General features: G+C 41.0%; 1 protein-coding gene across 2 annotated transcripts in view; it reads right to left on the bottom strand.

Annotated features, from left to right (window-relative positions):
- UNC5C (unc-5 netrin receptor C) overlaps nucleotides 1-19,180 on the bottom strand; it is a 358,450-nt gene that overhangs the window by 61,640 nt on the left and 277,630 nt on the right. For both annotated transcript variants that reach the window (XM_066574021.1, XM_066574023.1), the window contains 3 exons: nucleotides 8,542-8,722; nucleotides 6,086-6,253; nucleotides 4,941-5,105 (listed from right to left, as the gene is read on the bottom strand). In XM_066574021.1, the coding sequence (XP_066430118.1) occupies nucleotides 4,941-5,105; nucleotides 6,086-6,253; nucleotides 8,542-8,722 (514 nt within the window). The remainder of the gene's footprint in view (nucleotides 1-4,940; nucleotides 5,106-6,085; nucleotides 6,254-8,541; nucleotides 8,723-19,180) is intronic.

The following is a 19,180-nucleotide window of genomic DNA, read 5'->3' as shown; positions in this document are numbered from 1 at the left end:
AGCGTATTGATCTGTCGCCGCGATATTAATGAAGCACTGATGGATCCGCTAATCAGCAGCCAAAATACGGCAGTAATCCAATTAAAGCTTCCTTACAACCATGCTCCTACATTCTACATTAAAGTGAACGTTACTTTCTCCTGTGTTTGAGGTATTACTGATCGGAATAATGTAAGGAAATAGACCAATAAATAAAAAAAATTATAGGGGGAATGAAAATTGTTTTCATGCTGGATTTTGATTCTATGCAGTTATCTTAATAATCGTTCACACAGGCATACAGTAATATTCATGCTGTGCAATTAAGCAGGCTGTGAGGGCGCAAGCTATTTCCAGGGTGTGGAGAAATTAGTCCCCTGCATTTCCTTATATTATAACAAAACATTGCATTTTTTTTTTTTTTAGAAATTCATTGAACAAGTAATTAGTGCACCGGAGTGCGGTTTATATGTGAAAAGCTTTATGTCTAAAGACTTCTCTGTTTGCACAGTTGGGAAAAACGGAGGAAGCACGCTGGGTTTTAAAATGTTGAACATTGTTATTGTTGTGTGGAATTTAATATATCCCGGAGTATAGATCCTTCTATTAAGAACTGGCAATATCACTTATCCTCAGAGTGGGGGATTGTCACTACAATGAACTGCATCATTTCTTTTTTACATGCTGGGAGAATATTCCATTTTTAAAAATAGATAAAATTTCTCTTTAAGTAATCCAGAAAATTCGAGATTCACCCTTAACGAGAAGAAAAAATCTGGAAGCCTACATACTTCTTTCAGGAAGTCCAAAATATGGATGTTGAAGCATTACAATATGATGACTATGTATACATCTTCACGTTCAGTAAACCAGGCCTAGATGGGAGGAACGGAGGAGTGCCAAGACAGTCAACTGGTGGCTCGATACAGCGTTCCAAAAAGTCTTTGAATAATCAGAACCACTAGATGGAGATTTCTCCTTTAATTGATAAAATAGACAATCAGCATTGGAAAACATGTTTTGGGGCAAAACCCCTTCATCAGTTCAGCTGGACTAAATGCTAAAAGAGTTGGAAACCTGAGCAGGAAGAGGTCCCAATTGTGGAGAATAACAGTGGGATGCCGGGGGAGAGTGCAGGAAAAGGGGCTGTAAGGAGACATAAGGAAGACCGCTTACAAGTAACTTTCTTTGTTTGATATGTAACTTGTGTAATATATAATAAGGGATAAGGCACTGCCGGTGCACACTTGTGTTTTTTGCAATATGTTTTTCCCTGCCACTGATCTGGAAATTGAAGAAAAAAAAGATTATTAGGGCTTCTGCCAAAATATCATCTGGGATGGAACTCATGAAGACTGACACACTTTTGTACAAGTCTGAGTCACTTAGAGTTGGTCCAGCATAACCTATTTAACAAAAAACAGACTGCAAGGAAAAAAATGCAAGTGCGAGGACAGCTTCACATGGGGATATTTGTATGTGCAATACGCAGAAAATAGAACCCAATACCTCATCAGCACCATCTATTGGAAGGCAGCATTCTTGCAAGTCAATGTCAGACTTTTTAAACAAGCCTTGTAACAATGACTGGGAATTCTGAGCCAAAACCAGAATAACCATCCACATACAGCTCTTTCGGGGTGATTGCCCCTCATCAGTGTGAAGTAGGTTTTTCACTTGGCTAGTGATAGGTCTATAGTCTTGTGTCAGAAAGGGGATTGCACCTAGACGGTATATGAGGAGAAATGGATTGAAAAAAGGTTGACATTTAGGCTAGGGCTTCACAGCGACTTTGGCCACAATATATGGTTTACAACGATAGATGGCACTATGGCCCTGTTACATTGCATCCTACAGTAAGTAAACATGGGCGTATTACGTGATCCAGCCAGTTGGGATTTCTAGCACTCTTTGGGCTGCAAATAGGGCAACTTGTGAGTCCCAACACATCTTCATTCACTTACATCAGGATATGATGTAGCAGGGTCGTAACTATAGAGGATGCAGGGGATGTGGTTGCACCCAGGCCCAGGAGCCTTATGGGGCCCATGAGGCCTCTCTTCTCCATATAGGGAACCCAGTACTATGAATAAAGCAATATAGTTGGGGGCCCTGTTACAAGTTTTGCATCAGGGCCCAGGAGCTTCAAGTTACTCCTCTGGGCCATAGCATAATCTTTGGTGAAACAACGTGTGTTGCGACCAAAGCTGCCATATCGCCCTAGACTGAGTTAGCATTTTTGAAATCAGTAACCCTGTTTTTATGAAAAGTAATAAAGTAGACAGAAAGAAATGTCAGTTCACAGCAGCCTGCAAGCTTCCCTTTAATCTGCACACAACGGCGCATGCAATCTCCTGTAACTGATTCTTGATGATCACTGTTACCCCCTTCAGGTACCAAGTAAATATGAAATGCTGAACTTATTATATAAAAGTGACAAAACTGATGACAGCGCTGAGAAATAGGGAGGAGGAAAAAAAACTAAAGACAGAGAGAAAGCGAAGCAACTTGTTAGTTTCAGACAGAGCTATAAAGCATGACAAATCAATCTTCTCAGCAGTGATGGATCATAGAGCAGGATTATACATTTCTGACTTGTATATAGGAAACCATTAAAATATTACCATTAAAGCCAGACACTAAGGAACTAGAAACACCCCAGGGCTACGTGTGCCAATATTCTACTGGCTTTTTCATTACGGAATTCAGTGTTACAGAGTTTTATGAAAGAATAATGGTAATGGGAAGCTCTCCTTCTCTCGTGTCATGTAAATGCATTCAACGAAAGAGGCAAATCTAGAAAATACATAATACATTTCTATAAATACTCTTCCCTCTACAGTATGGCTTTTATGGCATTCATCAAAACTACAGGACACTTTGGAAGAAAAACAACTTAGAGAACAGTTTTAAGTCTTGGAGTTGATTTTATCATTACTTCATTAAAGGGAAAGTGTCCCCTCCCTACTGCACCATAAGCAAAAGTTATGATGGGGGCCCGGGTGATGCATTTTATATACTCACCTGCTTCCATGATCCAGCGGGGTCCCCCTCTGAAGTTGGCACATGGCATGGAAAGCTCACTTCTGAACAGGAAGTATAGGAGTTGATTTCAATGGGAGTGAAGCTGGCGCTCTTCCTGCTTCCTCTCACCACTGATGACGTTCATCCTGCCCACTGCAGTGACAGCAGGCTGGATGATTCGCTGATGGACAAGGGTCCCGAGTGGCAGATCCCTGTCCATCAATTACTGATGATCTATCCATAGGAAAGATTTAGTCAGTTAGAAAAGAAGCCCAGAATATATCTTTAAGTAAAAGACATGTCCTTAATATAAAGGCAGCAAGTCTATCAGTTTAGAGGCTGTAATATGGGATGTCTACATGCATGTTATTCATTTCCTTACTCTGAAGGCAATACACTCGCCAAGGCATGAGTGTATAATGCACGCAGGCCTGCCCAAATACTTTGTGTACACGGGTGAGGGAATCACTCACTTGATCAAATTAGCCTAACGAGGTGCCAGTGATCGCGGGTATGGGCAGCGTTTAATGCATACCCGCGCGTGCAGATGTGTATTGTTTGCACAGCTCCCATAGGCCTTTATGGGGCTCTTTGGCACACAAAACCATACGAAATAGAGAGGCCCTATTTTTTTGTACCCGAGGGCGCATAAAAGAGGCATCAGAATGAACCCATTGTTTTCCCTGTTTTCCCTATACCAAGCCCCAAATCTTCTATATAGAAAGAGTTCCATTTTAACATTTTGGTGGCCTGTAGTCACCACTACAGCTAACTGCATTGAACTGTTTAAAGAGAATGATTATAGAAATTACATTTTTGTGTTAAACATATTTTAAGGAATTTTGGGTGATTTTTTAAAAGTTTCTCTTGCAATGTATATATATGTAGTGAAAACTTTGCATCAATCATCGCACTTATGTTGCTTTTAGACCTAACAAAAACCTTTTGCCCTAGCAAACGGGCTGGTAGTATCATGACCTGCGCCCCTCGTGCAGGATGTTTAGACAGGCAAATCATCATTGGGAATCTAGAACTTCTTGGTCACTTCTCGTTCAGTGTCTCACATTCCTATGTGAAACTCTGAACACTTAGTGTTTAAACACAATGAGAAGCCAGCAAGCTGATGATGATTTTAATGCCAGCTGAAACCGAAGAGCACCATTCTCACTCATGATTCCGTCATTGACTCGCGTTTAAACTGAAAGATTTAATTTGTTTGAACAATTTTTGGAATAATAATCGTTCCGTCTAAACGCACCTTAAGGCCTTAGTCACACGGGCGTAAATACGCGCGTATATACGCGCGTTAAAAAAACGCGTGACCATGTCCATTGCCACCAATATGTTCTATCTTTTGTAGGTGCGTTTTTACGCGCGTATATACGCGCGTAAATACGCCCGTGGGTTTTTATGCGCGTATATACGTGCGTATTTACGCCCGTGTGACTAAGGCCTTAACACCACAGGTGACATTAAACTGAAACCTTAATGTCTATATATTGATAACACAGGATTCACCATTCACAATAGGTTGTGACCACCTATTCCCCTCCCTCCAAAGTAATCTCTGTACAGGTCACAGTGCATGCCTAGAACAGTCGTCCATACAAGTCAATGAGTCAGCTCCAGTCCATTGTGTGTATGGCCTATGAAGCTGCTGTAAAGTATCTCTCTAAATGTTGTTAAAAGCAGCTCAGGCGAGGTGGCTTCTCCCATGTATAGACAGCACGATAAAATATTCTACACTCAGAAAATGAAAACATTTAAATTGGACAAACATAATAATTAAGAATAGCTCCTAGCATGGACACCGATACATAAAAGGATGCCATAGCAGGAAGACAGAAAATACTGAGAATAATCAGACTGTTTAGTACTACCACAGAATAATTATGGGGTACAGCTGGTATTTATCAGTAATGCAGTCTTGCCCTTACTTTGCATACATAATCCATCAGTGCAGTTCTTTGACTGTAGTACGGGACCCTCACAGTCTTTCCCTCCATTTCTTGGTGGGGGATTGGCACAATCTCTACGGCGCCAATGTGTGCACTCTGTTCCACAGGTTGACCACTTGCTCCATGCTGTCCATTCACCGTCCTCTGAAGTAGAAAATGAAATGAAGATAGAGAAGTTGAAATGGGTCTTATTGAGGCGAACATATATAGCAAAATTCAAAATAAGGAACACGCCTTGTGATTAGTTTTTGTGATCTCATTGCTCAGTTGTATTATACTGACAGTACTCAGAAAATGCAACATTCAGTTATTATTCAGTGCCATAAGAATTTTATTTTTTTGAAGAAAGGGTTAAACAAATGTATTCTGAAAGTGCATTCTGAAAGTGTAATTTTAGATATATCTTGGCTACTGTGATCCATGCACTATGCTTGGTGTTGCAGCTCAGTCCTTTTAGACTGAGTGTTGCTACCCTTTCATACTTATGATCAGCCAGGATCCCACTAGTACTAGCCTATTGACTACTGTTGGGAAGCAGTACCCAAAATGGCCATTAGGGATTTTGAAAGCAGACTCCTTGAGGAAATGTGTGGCAGGGAAAGGGTTGGTTCCACTCATTAATCAAGAAACACCCGTTTGGCTGTGCTTCCAAGACAGAAAAACTCTTGTATTCATGATCTCAGGTCCATTACAAACCCTGTGATGGTCCATGGCGCAGCTGCTGCTACCCAAGAGAGCCGCGATTCTGACAGGGGTGGACGGCTCTAGATTAACACTCTGAAGGGTATGAATTATGTATGTTTGCACTAGGCCTGGACAGTTATGCTAAAGAACCTATATAGTTAGTAGCCAGCTGGCCAGGTTTTGCTTTCATGGCATCTACATTGTGATGCCTTATAACAGTAGTGTGAAGATACCTGTGTATTGATGAAAATAAACACTGGAAAAGCTAGTTTTTAGTAAAATGTTGGTTTGGACGTGATTTCCTGGCGTGTTGCCACCCATATGGTAAAGGAAAGATGGCGGTCCCATAAGGTAAATACCAGGCCAAGTTGTCACACTACATTTTGAGGATATGGTATCAATGTATCAAAGATCCTTATAAGGTCCTATCATGGTATTACCTGGGCAGAGGGTAGTGCAGCTTATCTTCTGGACATTTTGCCCATCACAGACAGCGCCTCCATTGAGCGGGGCAGGATTTGTACACATTCTTGTACGCTTCTGGAAACCTTTCCCACACCGATTACTGCATGCGGACCACTCTGTCCACGTGGACCATCCACCATTTACTAGGAATAAACAAATTATTACAGTACATCGTTAAACATCATACAATGACACAACAATGCAGTAACAGCCAATTTTTTTCATTATGAAGAAATTCTTTTTTCTTCTAGCAAGTGCTTTATGGTTAAGGGCTCATCACACGGCCGCATCGGCATCCGTACACAGGCGCCGATGCGCCCGTGTGACTGAGCCCTTACTGCAGGAAGAAGACGGCCGTACTTCAAGATGGACGACTCCCTGCAGCGCTGAAGAAAGAACACATGACCGGCAATGAAGCCACTCACATGTTCTTTCTCCCGGCGCTGCAGAGAGACATCCGTCTTCAGGGATGGCCGTCTTCCTCCTGCAGTAACACGGGCGCGGATATGCCCATGTGACTGAGCCCTAACTCATTTCTATTAAGACTATAGAATCTTGCTCTTGTTGTCATATAGACGTCTGCATATTTCAAATCCATATTTAATCCATATTTTGGGGTCTGCAATACGGAGCTAATAAAAATCTATGAGTCTGTTTACATGGGCTTAAAAAAATGTACACATTTTAACACATTAACTGCCATCCATGTGAGTCGTATTTAACTCACACTAATTTTAAACCCAAGGCCTTGTCATTTATATATAACTCACATGCATATATTAACTGCCATGTAAGTTGTATACCGTGGCTCCAAGGAAATGTTCTTTCTAGTGTGGCAGTCGATGTGTTAAAAATGCAGCATACACCGGTTTCATCCTTCAGATGCAATACGCCTATTGAAGTCTATGAAGAATGATTAAAGTAGGGATGCATTTGAATTGCACCTATATTAGATCTGTATTTCATCTATATTTGCATTCATTGGTATTATTTTCAATTGGTCAAAAAACAGATAAATTTTTTGCACAGTACAAAATAAAGGCAATGAACACAAAAACGCATGCAAATACTGATGAAACACTGCTGACAAAATCCAGCGATTTCATATGTAATACATCCATATAATGGATCCATGTTACAGGCATTTACAAATACGCTTGTGGGAAAGGGCCGTAAGGAATGCCATAACTTTGCTCCAAGAAACCCCAAAGTTCCACAAAATCTTGGCTGGGAAACACTGCAGTTACATTTATTGAAATATAGTTTTATATGGGATAATGTAACCCCTAATATATATTCTAAGAATACATAAATCAGCGATGAACTCCATGGCCATATAAAGCAGGAAGAAGCAGAATGAGAGCACTAGGTTGCAGAGGTCTGAGGCTAATCTATAGTATAGGGTAAATTATGCATTATATTATACAATATATCTGCAGAACATTTGATTGATAGGACATACTTTTTCAAAAAGTTCTCAAACATTGGTCATGTGTATAGGTTGTGCCTATATGGTGCCTACTGTATCTCACTGCAGTATACCCATCAAGGTCAGCTGCTTTCGCACCTGCGTTAGGGTCAGTTCAGGTTTTCCGTTTTGGAGTTGAGAAACTGAAATTAAATATTTCCATTCAAAAATATGGAAACCTGACCAAATGGAAGCCTTTCTGTATGCTTTCTATTTTTTTGCTATCTTTTCTCCTTAGGAGAGCACCTAGACGGTGAGTTTAGGAGACTCAAAAGGCCATTCATGCTCCTCTGGGTAATATGGAAATAAGGTAGATGGAATAATATCTCCACAGTGCAACCTATTGGAAAGGGCCACTGTGGAGGTATTATTCCATCTCCCTTATTTCCATTTTTTTGAAACCCCATGGTAGTCAATGGCTAAAAAAAACCATCTGTTTTTTTCAGTTTTATTTCAGTTTCTCTCCTCCAATAATGGAGCAGAGAGACTGAAACCCTGAACTGACCCTAACGCAGGTGTGAAAGCAGCCTTCTGACAGCAGAATGGGATGGCCTATATTTATAAACAAATGATTATATTTATTCTAATTGTTAGTAAATACAAAGTAGTAAATAAACAAATGATCATAATACATATCTCCCAGCCACATATCAATGCCTCATGAGAAGCAACATAGTTATTATCATTATTGTTACTTATCTCTATGCTAGGTGCTTCTCATAGATTGATACGTTTTGGCTCGGTGTGTGTGTCTGCCTATAGCAGCACATATTCACAGAGGGCATGCTCCGAGCCCATAAATATTTTGCTCATAAATGAACCTTAATGGATTACCCTAAAGATTTATGAATCCTACAGATTACATGCTGCCATTCCCAGCTCTATATTTCAATAGATATTCTAAATAGCCTGCGCAGTGTCTAGACTCCAGTTATTTTTTTGAGCAATGCATCAATGCCTCACCATATACAATTACAGTTGCTGTAGTACTTCTTCTCTTGGCCACAATATTTTTGGCAACGCATGTGTAATTGGCAGTGTCTGAAAGCCGCGCTTGTTTGATGATGAGGTTATGATCAATTGTGATGTAGAAATTGCGATCTTCTACAGGATCAATGACATCCTCATTTTTCAACCATTCCACCTATAAAAGAATGCATTTGAATATATTATTGCCTACTTGGCATTTCCATCAAAACTTATCTCAGTAAATGAAACAGTTCTATTGCACATTTTTCACTTTGCAAGAATATTATATTTTGGAAACAATTTAATGATCACTGTGCATGTAATTGCAGAGCTGAACCGCTCTCGGCTCAGAACGGTGGCCAAGAGTGCACTGGTGAGCAAAAATCCATAAATGACTTCTTCAGTCTTGTCATAAGCCATTAATAATAGTCCAATGTCCTGAAGTAGATTGATACTAGCAGCACAAATAAAGGCAGAACAAATAGATGCAGAGCTCCCGTGTCATAAATAAATACCTCTCCCTTCCGTAAATTGGTTAATTTTATGTATTATGTGCTGAGCCGTGTGACAGATCAGCCGCTATCGGGAAAGGTTCTATCTATGTAAATTGCATCCTAAATAGAATGTTTTAGTATTAGCAATAGATGAAACTATTAATCTAAAGTGCAAGAGGAATAAAAACAAGAAGCAAAGCAGGATGTTCACTTGTCTAATGAGAACATTCATCCAGCTTTTATTTCTTGTAGTGTATAGAGAGTTTGCTGCTACATTATGTGCACTTCAAAAGGAAAAATAACATCACTTCAATTAGTTTAATATGTAAGCAAAGCTTCGTTAATGCAGACTGGGCCAGGGCTGTCACTGGAAACTAACTCTGCTCAATGAGCAGTCACAATATAGATATATGTCTACCGTACAGCAACTTAATGAGTAAGTCAGCATTCACTCAACATGCACTAGAGCCATGTTCTTTCATCTTGCCCCTTCCTTTTTTCCTTTGGTTCATTCCCAACACTTCAAAAATTGAAAAGTGCTTCTAAAATGATCATATTCACTTATATTGCCATGGGCTAACAGAGAAGTTTAGGCTCCCAGGCAATAATAGTAATGGGCTCATGACCTACCATCATAGTTCTGAAACACTTGAATACGTTAACACATGACTTTGAGCAGCATTTATCTCATGTGTTTCTACATCTGATTCAGTCAAGAGCCCTTGATCATTGTCCTATTTCCTGAAAAGTGAGTCCACTCTGTACATATGTAGCACCACTAAATTTGTGTAAAACTACACGTGTAGAAACTCCTTAGAATCATATTGTTGGAAAGAACCTCCAGGTCCACCCCCTGCTCAATGCAGGATTACTAAATCATCCCAGACAGATATTTGTGCAGCCTTTGTTTGAAGATTTCCATTGAAGAACTCACCACCTCCCGTGGTAACCTGTTCCACTCATTGATCACCCTCACTGTCAGAAAGTTTTTTCTTATATCTAATCTCGGTCTCTCTTCCTTTCCTATGAGAAACCAAGATCTTGTAAAACTCTATCTGATTAGATGCCATTTTCCTTGTTTCTTTTTCCTGATATCAGGTCAGCAAAGCATGAAGTGGTTGAAAATATTTCATTTAAGCTCTTTTTTTTACATCTGTGCTAGAGATGAGCGAACGTACTCGGTAAGACTGATTTCGCAATCGAGCACCGCGATTTTCGAGTACTTCACTACTCGGGGGTGCTGTGGGTGAGCGGGGGGTTGCAGAGGGGAGTGGGGGGGGGAGAGGGAGAGAGAGAGAGCTCCCACCTGTTCCGCGCTGCTACCGCCCACTCCAGCACGCCATGCTCCGCCCCACAGTGCCCCCGAGTACTTTTCACCCGAGTAGTGAAGTACTCGAAAATCGCAGTGCTCGATTGCGAAATCGGCCTTACCGAGTACGTTCGCTCATCTCTAATCTGTGCATGTCTTTTCTTTTTTTTGGCTCTGTCATAGGAGCCAAACAATGAAAGTGATGGAAGTGCCAGATTCAGCACTTGAGTGGCACAGTCTGTGCCCAGCGGACCCCATTGATTTTAATGGTGCCGTGGGCTTCTGGCATGTTATTCAGTATTTTTCCCAAAGCATATTGTTCTATTTCGTCCATTAATTTGTGCTGCTCTAATACAGATGTGAACAGACCTTTATTCTTAAAATATAGTACCTATTCCCTACGTAAATGTAGCTTAGTCTATGGATGTGTTATGAATCCTATTTGGGCAGGCTGAAACCAGTTTGTAATCATTACTGTAAAAGTCCCAGCTTCTGCTGCTGTCTTTTGGCCAACAACTAACCCGGTTCCAAGGAACAATAGCTGGGAAACATAATGGGCCTAAGGCCATATTCAGACAGCTGTGTGCGAGGTCCTCAGGCGCAACTCACACCAGACAGCACATGGACGCCCCATATGTGTGCTGTCCGAAGTATGGGAAAGAAGACATTGCATATTCTACTCTCATTCATGAAATGGACCAAATGCTGCAATGTTTTTATAGGTACCATTAGTCAGTGAAAAAAAATTGCCTCTCTGAATAAGCTCACTGATTTTAATAAGTCCAAGTTGTGTCCAAGTTTACCCAGTTTAGAACTTGAATCTAAAACTCGCCAATGTGAATTGCAGTAGGTCTAACACTCATGCACTTTTAGCCAGAATACTATATCTATTCTGTGCTTACCAAAGTGATACAGTCTGAGGAAAAATAATTGCATCGTGCTCTATCTTGTTGCGTATTAGGCGAACATACATGCCAAGATACTGCATGGGAATTGGCGGCATGCAGAAAGTACACATGTCACTGCATACTTGCTGCATGCCTCTGTGCGAGAGATTTACGCCCGGTATGCTAGCACTCACGGCTGGTGATCCTGGCCTCATACTGTATATATTGGTCCATGGGGTCCAGTACTGCCAGGACTACTGCAGTACTGGATTGCGGCCACTAAAGGGGGAATATTGTACAGTAACCAGTCAACCCTTTTAATTAAAACTCTTTCATTAAGACTGTTTGCATTGTTTGGTAAGTCTTTACACTCCCCTATGTTTATTTCATATGTGGCAAAGTGGTGATGCTTCCCCTTTAATATAATATTCCCTTTTATATTACATTACATTACAATTAGAAAAGGAATAAAAAAACAGAGTCTGAACATGACAAGACATTCTCATTAAATTCATCAAAATACGTGGGATGAACGGTACCCAGTGTGCTTCTTTGGCAAATGATGGGTACAGAAGCACAAATTTCACACAGTTGTTCCAAGTACATTTGTCTGCGCTCACCTCCTTTCTCCATTCAGAGACAGATGTGTTATGTCTAATTATTCATTGATTGGTATCAAGAGATGAATCTCCATAATTGGCACATTTGTTCCAATTAACAAAGGAAAATTGCCACATGCCATGAAAATGAAGTGTTATATAAGCATAAGTAACTATGAGTAGAGAAATCGGCAGCTAACTGCCTACACCGGCCTATGTAGCCCTAGGACATGTACAGTCGCTGCATTAAAACAAGAGGGAAAAAAGTGAGGAAATACAAACCAGAAGCAGAACTTCATTCCATAAATAAGCGCGTACAGACTACATTAATCAAACAAGTGATTATATGAATGAGAAGAGCTATAGCAGAGCAATTATCGGATGTAAACTCCGCCACGCCAAGCTAATGTCATCTTGAAGTTGAGCACTTTTGGCAGAGACCCTGCGTTTAGAAACAGAGACCTGTAGGATTTGTATGAGTAATTACAGACTTTCATTTTCTACATTAATGTTAATTGAGACAGTTCTTCATGTGATACAGAGATGGCACTTGTCACCGCACTTCGCTGTCTATGTAATCACTCTTCAATTTGACCAATAAAGTTCTTGTAAAGCAGCCAGGTCCAAAAGTAATCAAAACCAAATTTGATCAGTTGTTGTCCAGCAGGCGCTAACTGACTTCAGTGCTGGGAAGTCAGTGTTATGTATTTGGATATTCTCGCAGAAAGGTGTTTTATTCAGTCGTTTTCTCTGGCCAAATTAAAGAAAAAAAAATTCTGAGCCAACCGTGGGAGGTCGAAGCGAATGCAACACAAGGCGAAAAAAGTTCATTGGCAGATTAATACAGCAATGGCATCCTGCCGAGTAACGTGGAGACCATCTAATGCTGAATTTACCAGGAAGACAACGGCGCAGTCTATGAAGACAGATTACATTATATTCTCTTCGGATACCCTACAAGAATAAGCAATATTGCTGGGCCCACAACTGGATTTACATAAAGAAATCATTCTTCAACTTCCGAGGAAGCATCTGTTGCTGTTTTCCCAAATGCAAAGCGGAATTTGCACCTTTTGACTCTCGGGGATCACATCCGATAGAAACAATGTGGAATATTCCATCGAAGAGTCATATCCATTATCACTTGTTAACAGACAGCCACTTAAATGCCTATTAAAGAGTGATAATGGCATCCATGTTTAACAGGAGATGTCTAGAATATGGATTATTTGGATTTTACGTGTTTTAGGTTTCGAGTTGAAATGTTATAAAACTGTTTGGTCTGCCAGTCAAAATTCCCACCCAATACCATGCAGTTATTAACAGTGTCCTCAAATGGTATTTGATAGAGTGAAGCATTGCAACACTCACGATGAACATTCTAGATCTGTAAATTATAGTATGCAAATAGGTATAAGATATTTACTAACATACAATACTGCTTCTCCAATAGGGCAAACATATTTAGTGCAGGATAATCAAATGTAATGACGTTTGTCCACTTTGTGCAAGTCACTTTCAATGTTTATAGGCATATTCACATATTCTGGTAGCAGCAAAACCGTCACATAACACACTATTGGGCCATTTTTATAAGCCAGTATTCTAGACAGTATTTGGGATCAGTATTTGTAAGCCAAAACCGAGGGTGGGTTGAAAACACATGTTCTCTATGTAGGTTCCATACCTGGTTTTGGTTTACAAATACTGAAGCAAAATGCTGACAATATGCTGCCATATGATAGAGGCCGACAGGCTTCTGCACACTCAGATATGAAAATACAGATCAAATACAAGATTGATTTCTTTTTTACAACTTTTTCAATTTTTCTCCTATATTTGTTCTATTTTTTGTTATGTTGCCTGTTTTCACGCATATTTTTTGGTAAACAATTAGAATGTTTTTTCTTGTATTATAATGTTGCTGAATTATAGAAAAAAGTGAATAATTAGGTGCACGTGAACTATGCAAAAATGGTTCCTATGAAATACTGTATGCTACATTTTGCAAAAACCTCCATGCAGGTCTGAAATAATACCAATAGCGCATATATAGGGGTAGCAGTTGTGACCTGGCTTCTAAGCCAGGGGGGCCCACAGGCCCCCCTTGCCATTGTAGTGCAGCATCTGGGAGAAAGCCCTCCCGAAGTGTATTCCCCGCAAATCCGGGCTGTTATCTCATGCTGCTGCTAAGTGCCCAACTTCTCACTCAGCAGTGTTTTCTTTGTGCAGGACAAGCTGGTAGAGAAGTCGGACGATTAGTAGCAGTGTGAGATGGTGAGGCCCAGTTTGTAGAATTTGCAATAGTGCTTTCTTGAATAATTTTACTGTAGTTTTAAGTATAGGAAATACACTAATTGGACCCGTGGAGTAGCACCCCAAATCTCTGTTGTGCCCAAAATTAAAGCACATACTACACACACATTAATGTACGACTTATTTTCCAGGAGGCACCACATAAGCATCCACAACGTTTTAGTTACTGAAGGAGTTAGGTCTTCAGTTTTCTGTTAATGACAGGTCAATTTAGAATTCATTAGATGGCGGACAATGGTTCAAAAAATCGTTTGTCCCCCATAGAGTTTCATCATTGTTGGGGAGTTACATCATTGTCCCATTCACACAGGATGCTGTGCTGCCAACAACGATGATTTTTTAAGTGCTGCATAAAAGACGTGATCACTCGACGAACAGGTGCTTGCTCATATGTCAGGTGATGGGTGGCACCTTTACATAGTGCAGTGATTGGCGCACATTCCTTGGAACATTTTTGCCTGATCACTTAGTGCTCTTTAGCCATTCAGGATGAGAGGCACATCAATTGACATTCAGTAGGTGCTTTTCTATAAAATATCCAATAAATGCTCCTAATTAAAGGGGTCTGTCCTGATATACTTAGAGGGGTTCCCTTATCTCCACAAGCCCTTTTTCAAATGAACCTGGAGAGGGGACTTAGAAAGCTCTGGCGTTCTGCAGGATAAATTAGGAAAAACAAAGGGCAGGTTTACTGACTTTATAATATATTTCTTATAAATGCCCTGATACTGGATTGCTTAGCTGGTGCTTGTGCTTGCGGTATATGATTTAATGTATTTTCCATCTAAGCACTCAAAATCTGCTCTATCCCTTCTGGAGTCTTACAATTTTCAAGTATTGGATATTCATGAAACTATTATTTTGGATTATTCTACTTTAAGTTTTAAACATCTCTGACACTTCGTTACACTTCACACTCATCAGCCTCAGGCCCCTTTCACATGGCCATAGGCGTTTTTACGTGCGTCCACCCGCGCTGTAAAAACTCATGAACGGCTGCATAAATCTAACAGTTGTGCACTTGTTCAGACTACACAAGTCCTGGCGCATATACGCCGAGGTTGCAGTGCCGTTGCCTCCCCTTCCATCCCTTTCAATGGGTCACCTCCTCTCTCCTTCCTTCTTTTGCAATGGCTGTTTGCAATGTGAGTGGGCGGGATGGGGGCAGAGCTAAGCACCTGCCCCTTGTCCACAGCCAGCAATGGGTGGGGGCAGAGCTGAACTATGCCCCCTCTCCGCGCTCTCCCATTACAAACAGCCAGAGGGGAGGAGAGAGGAGGGAGGGCGTTTAGCAGTCACACTGTTAAATTCCCTCCCACTTCCCTTCTCTGGCCACTGTCATTGGCTCCCATAGGAGCCCATGCAGCGGCCAACATATTCCGGCTGAAAAGATAGTTCCAGGGCTATTTTTTTTTGACCAGCGTGAAAGCGCCCAACGCTATATTGGCCCGGCCAGGCACTTTTACGCCGCGGGTGTATGGCCATGTGATGGCCATGTGATCTAATGCATTGGAATACAATGCATCGGATCGTAGCCTATATCAGCCGGCCGTGAAAACGGCATCCGGTATACGTTCAAGTAAAAGAGCCCTGCGGGCTCATTTACACGGCCGTAGGTGTTTTTATGTGCACCCACCGGCACCATAAAAACGCATGAACGGGCGCACAAATCTAACGGTTGTGCACCCGTTCAGACAGCACAGCCTCGGCACATTTACGCCGAGGCCGCAATGCTGTTGGGCGTGGGGAGACAGCTCACCTCCGGCTCACCTCCACTCTCCTCCTGCGTTTTTTTTCGTGCAATCAAAATGCGCAAATACGACCATGTGACACCAGTCTAATTGGTGACATCCTTAATCATCACCTCTCCCCCTTTCATCTTACACACAGACCTTAGTTTCGCATTATGTAAATTCTGTGCTCTTCCTACCATTTGTTACCCTGTCTGTATTAAATGTAAATTAATCCCCCTTTGTCTCTGTTCCACTGTGTAGGGGCATTAAATATCCTCAAAATTTTGCATATATAATTTCTCTGGTTGGCCAATAAGGGTTGCAACTCCACAAGAGTATTTAACTCTGCTGACATATCCATCACACAATGTAAATATATCACTCGCTTTTAATTAACACTTAACTCTTTGCAATCAAATTTAGGATTCAGGGTTTCCTAGGGGTTTTTGTCTTTCTGCCATTATACAATGACACCATCATACCAGAGCCAGTACTGCGGTATGTGACATGTTGGAGAGGTCCCCGACAACAGAGCGGCCAGTAATCTACAGTAAGAATACCCTGCCGGACGTCTTCCGACATCGGAGCTGTACAGCCTTCAATCAGAATGTCTTTAGATGTCAGACAGTGGATTGGAAAGGGTTAAAGGGGTTGTCTCGCGAAAGCAAGTGGAGTTCAGCACTTCTGTATGGCCATATTAATACACTTTGTAATATACATCGTGCATTAAATATGAGCCATACAGAAGTTATTCACTTACCTTCCCTGCGCTGGCGTCCCCGTCTCCATGGCTCCGTCTAACTTCAGCGTCTAATCGCCCGATTAGACGCGCTTGCGCAGAAGGGTCTTCTGCCTTCGGCTCGGTTCGGCAGCAGCGGCGTTCTGGCTCCGCCCCCTTGTACGCGTCATCGCGTAGCTCCGCCCCGTCAGGTGTGCAGATTCCAGCCAATCAGGAGGCTGGAATCGGCACACGTCATATTTAATACACGATGTATATTACAAAGTGCATTAATATGGCCATACAGAAGTGCTGAACCCCACTTGCTTTCGCGAGACAACCCCTTTAAGGCCTAAAAATCAACTCTTACAAGACTTTTCTATCATTGACTGTCAATCAAGTTGTGAAAATGTGATCCATATATGCTAAATATAACATTTCTCACATATTTAATCTAGTATATCCTTGCATCTCCTGAGACTCCGGCAATGCTTAGGATATGGTATTTGGTGCTATTAGTTTTAACATAAACTTGCAGTCTCTTTAGGTTCTGAATTTTCCATGCTAATATATAATAATCCCTTCCAATAGTCATATGTGAGGAAGGGTGAATGATGGATGAGCGGTGAATCATCAACTCCGGACAGAATGTCACTTCAATAACAACTTCCAAGCTGTTGTACATGTCACCAACGCTAAATAATGATCACAACTTAGAAAGCCTACAAACATAGTCACCATGCCGAGAAATAGAAGTAGCAGATGTGCAAAGTGGCATTTAGCCAGCTTCTAGCCCTCATCTGGTTGGCATCTCAACTTAAAGTCATCCCTGTCTAGCAGTATGGTGCTTATTTGCAGGTTGATACTGTACAGGCATGTCCAAGTACAAATAGATGAACCATTTGCAGATTTTTACAGTGTGACTTCTATTACTCTATATTCTTATTTTTTAGACTTTTTTGGTGTGTTTTACATTTCACTATTGGATGCACTTCACCAATCATCTTAAAGCAGATGACTAGTGTAAAATAATTAGCTAGTCCTTGCCTTTCAGTAATGCATGCTTTCCAGATTTACATCCCAGGATCTTCTAAGTACAGATTGTCTAGCACCTTTGGCTCCACCCATTAAGTAGACCGCATCTTAAAGGGGTTGGCCAGTCTATCTTCCCGCTTTCAAATATAAACCTACATGGATGTCCTGCCTTGTACTGCATATGTGTTAATTTCTAATGTCCTGTGCAATATTATTCAATAGCCAGCTGATAGACAGGTCAGATCCCATGCCCCTCCATCAGCAGCCATGTTCTGGATGAGAGTGCCATACAGCCAGGGATGCAGATTAGAGTATACAAAGGAGTTGGTACCATAAAAAGTAGGATATCGATGCAGAATTTCTGAAGGCATTATATTAGTAAATGACGTTATGTACTATTTCTAGCACATTTGGGAGAATGAAGAAGAAGTGATCAGCCCCTTAGAATCATGTGGTGCTTCAAAATGTTTGTCTGCTCTTCCAAAATAAAACAAAACTTCTAGCACCATCTGTAGCCCTCCCACTGTCCCAGCCTGGGCACCCTCCTCTCCCAAAGTACTGTGGGTGCTTAATTAACATAACAATGCACATAATTTGTATATGACTACACAATGTTCAGTGCGTTTATATAAAACACTTCCTTAACTAGGAGCAGCTATAATACCAATAATAAAAATAAGTTTGTTATGTTCCTAGCTTATATACATGGCATTGCCTGGGTATCCCTTGATGTCTTTGACTCTTTCCTTCTCTTTTTGAATTCTGGCCTCATGCTGTCCCAGTGCATCTGCAGCCCTTGATGTACTGGTTCTTTTACGCAATACTTGAAATTGGGCCTCATGCTGTTCCCTGGTTTCTGCCGCCCTTGACTCTTTCCCTCTCTTTCTGAATTCACGCTTCATGCTATTCGGAGATCTGCAGCACTTAATGCCCTGACTCTTTCCTCTTCATTCCTAAGTTGTTGGTCACATTGTTTGCTAGTCTTGCTTGCAGTATGTTTAATTCTTTGCTTTTGGATGGACTTGTCCAATGGGTTTCTGTTTTTTGGAGGCATTCTGGATCCACCACACTTCTAAATTATTCACCAGGCTGAATCACAAAGCATCCTATTTTACCATAGATTATAGAATAGGCCTCACTTATGGAGATTGTGTAAAAAATTGTTGTACATAGCAACCGATCATCATTCCTTAAACTGCTCTAGTAAAATGAAAGCTGTGCTGTGTTTGGTTGCAATGTACAATAACTTTGAACCACTTCTCCCTCCCCAGTATTTTAAGTTGGATCATGAAGAGTATGTGTACCAAGTTTGGTTGACATTTATGAGGTTATATAGAATCCCATGAAGGACAAAGAAAGAAAATATACAAACTAATTTTCACAGTGTGTATATATATATATATATATATATTACAAAACACTACAGCTCAATAGATTACAAAACACTGGTTTGTAATGAATATGGATTTATTTAGGCAAGTAAATACCGGAGTTACAGCCTGGATAAGTGTAAAGCCTGTAGGGATGCTGCCTGGCCAGAGA

The sequence above is a fragment of the Eleutherodactylus coqui genome, chromosome 7 (genome assembly GCF_035609145.1).
Source record: "Eleutherodactylus coqui strain aEleCoq1 chromosome 7, aEleCoq1.hap1, whole genome shotgun sequence".
Taxonomy (NCBI): Eukaryota; Metazoa; Chordata; class Amphibia; order Anura; family Eleutherodactylidae; genus Eleutherodactylus; species Eleutherodactylus coqui.
The sequence above is the reverse complement of the archived record's forward strand: the minus strand, read 5'-3'. Positions and strand labels throughout refer to the sequence as shown.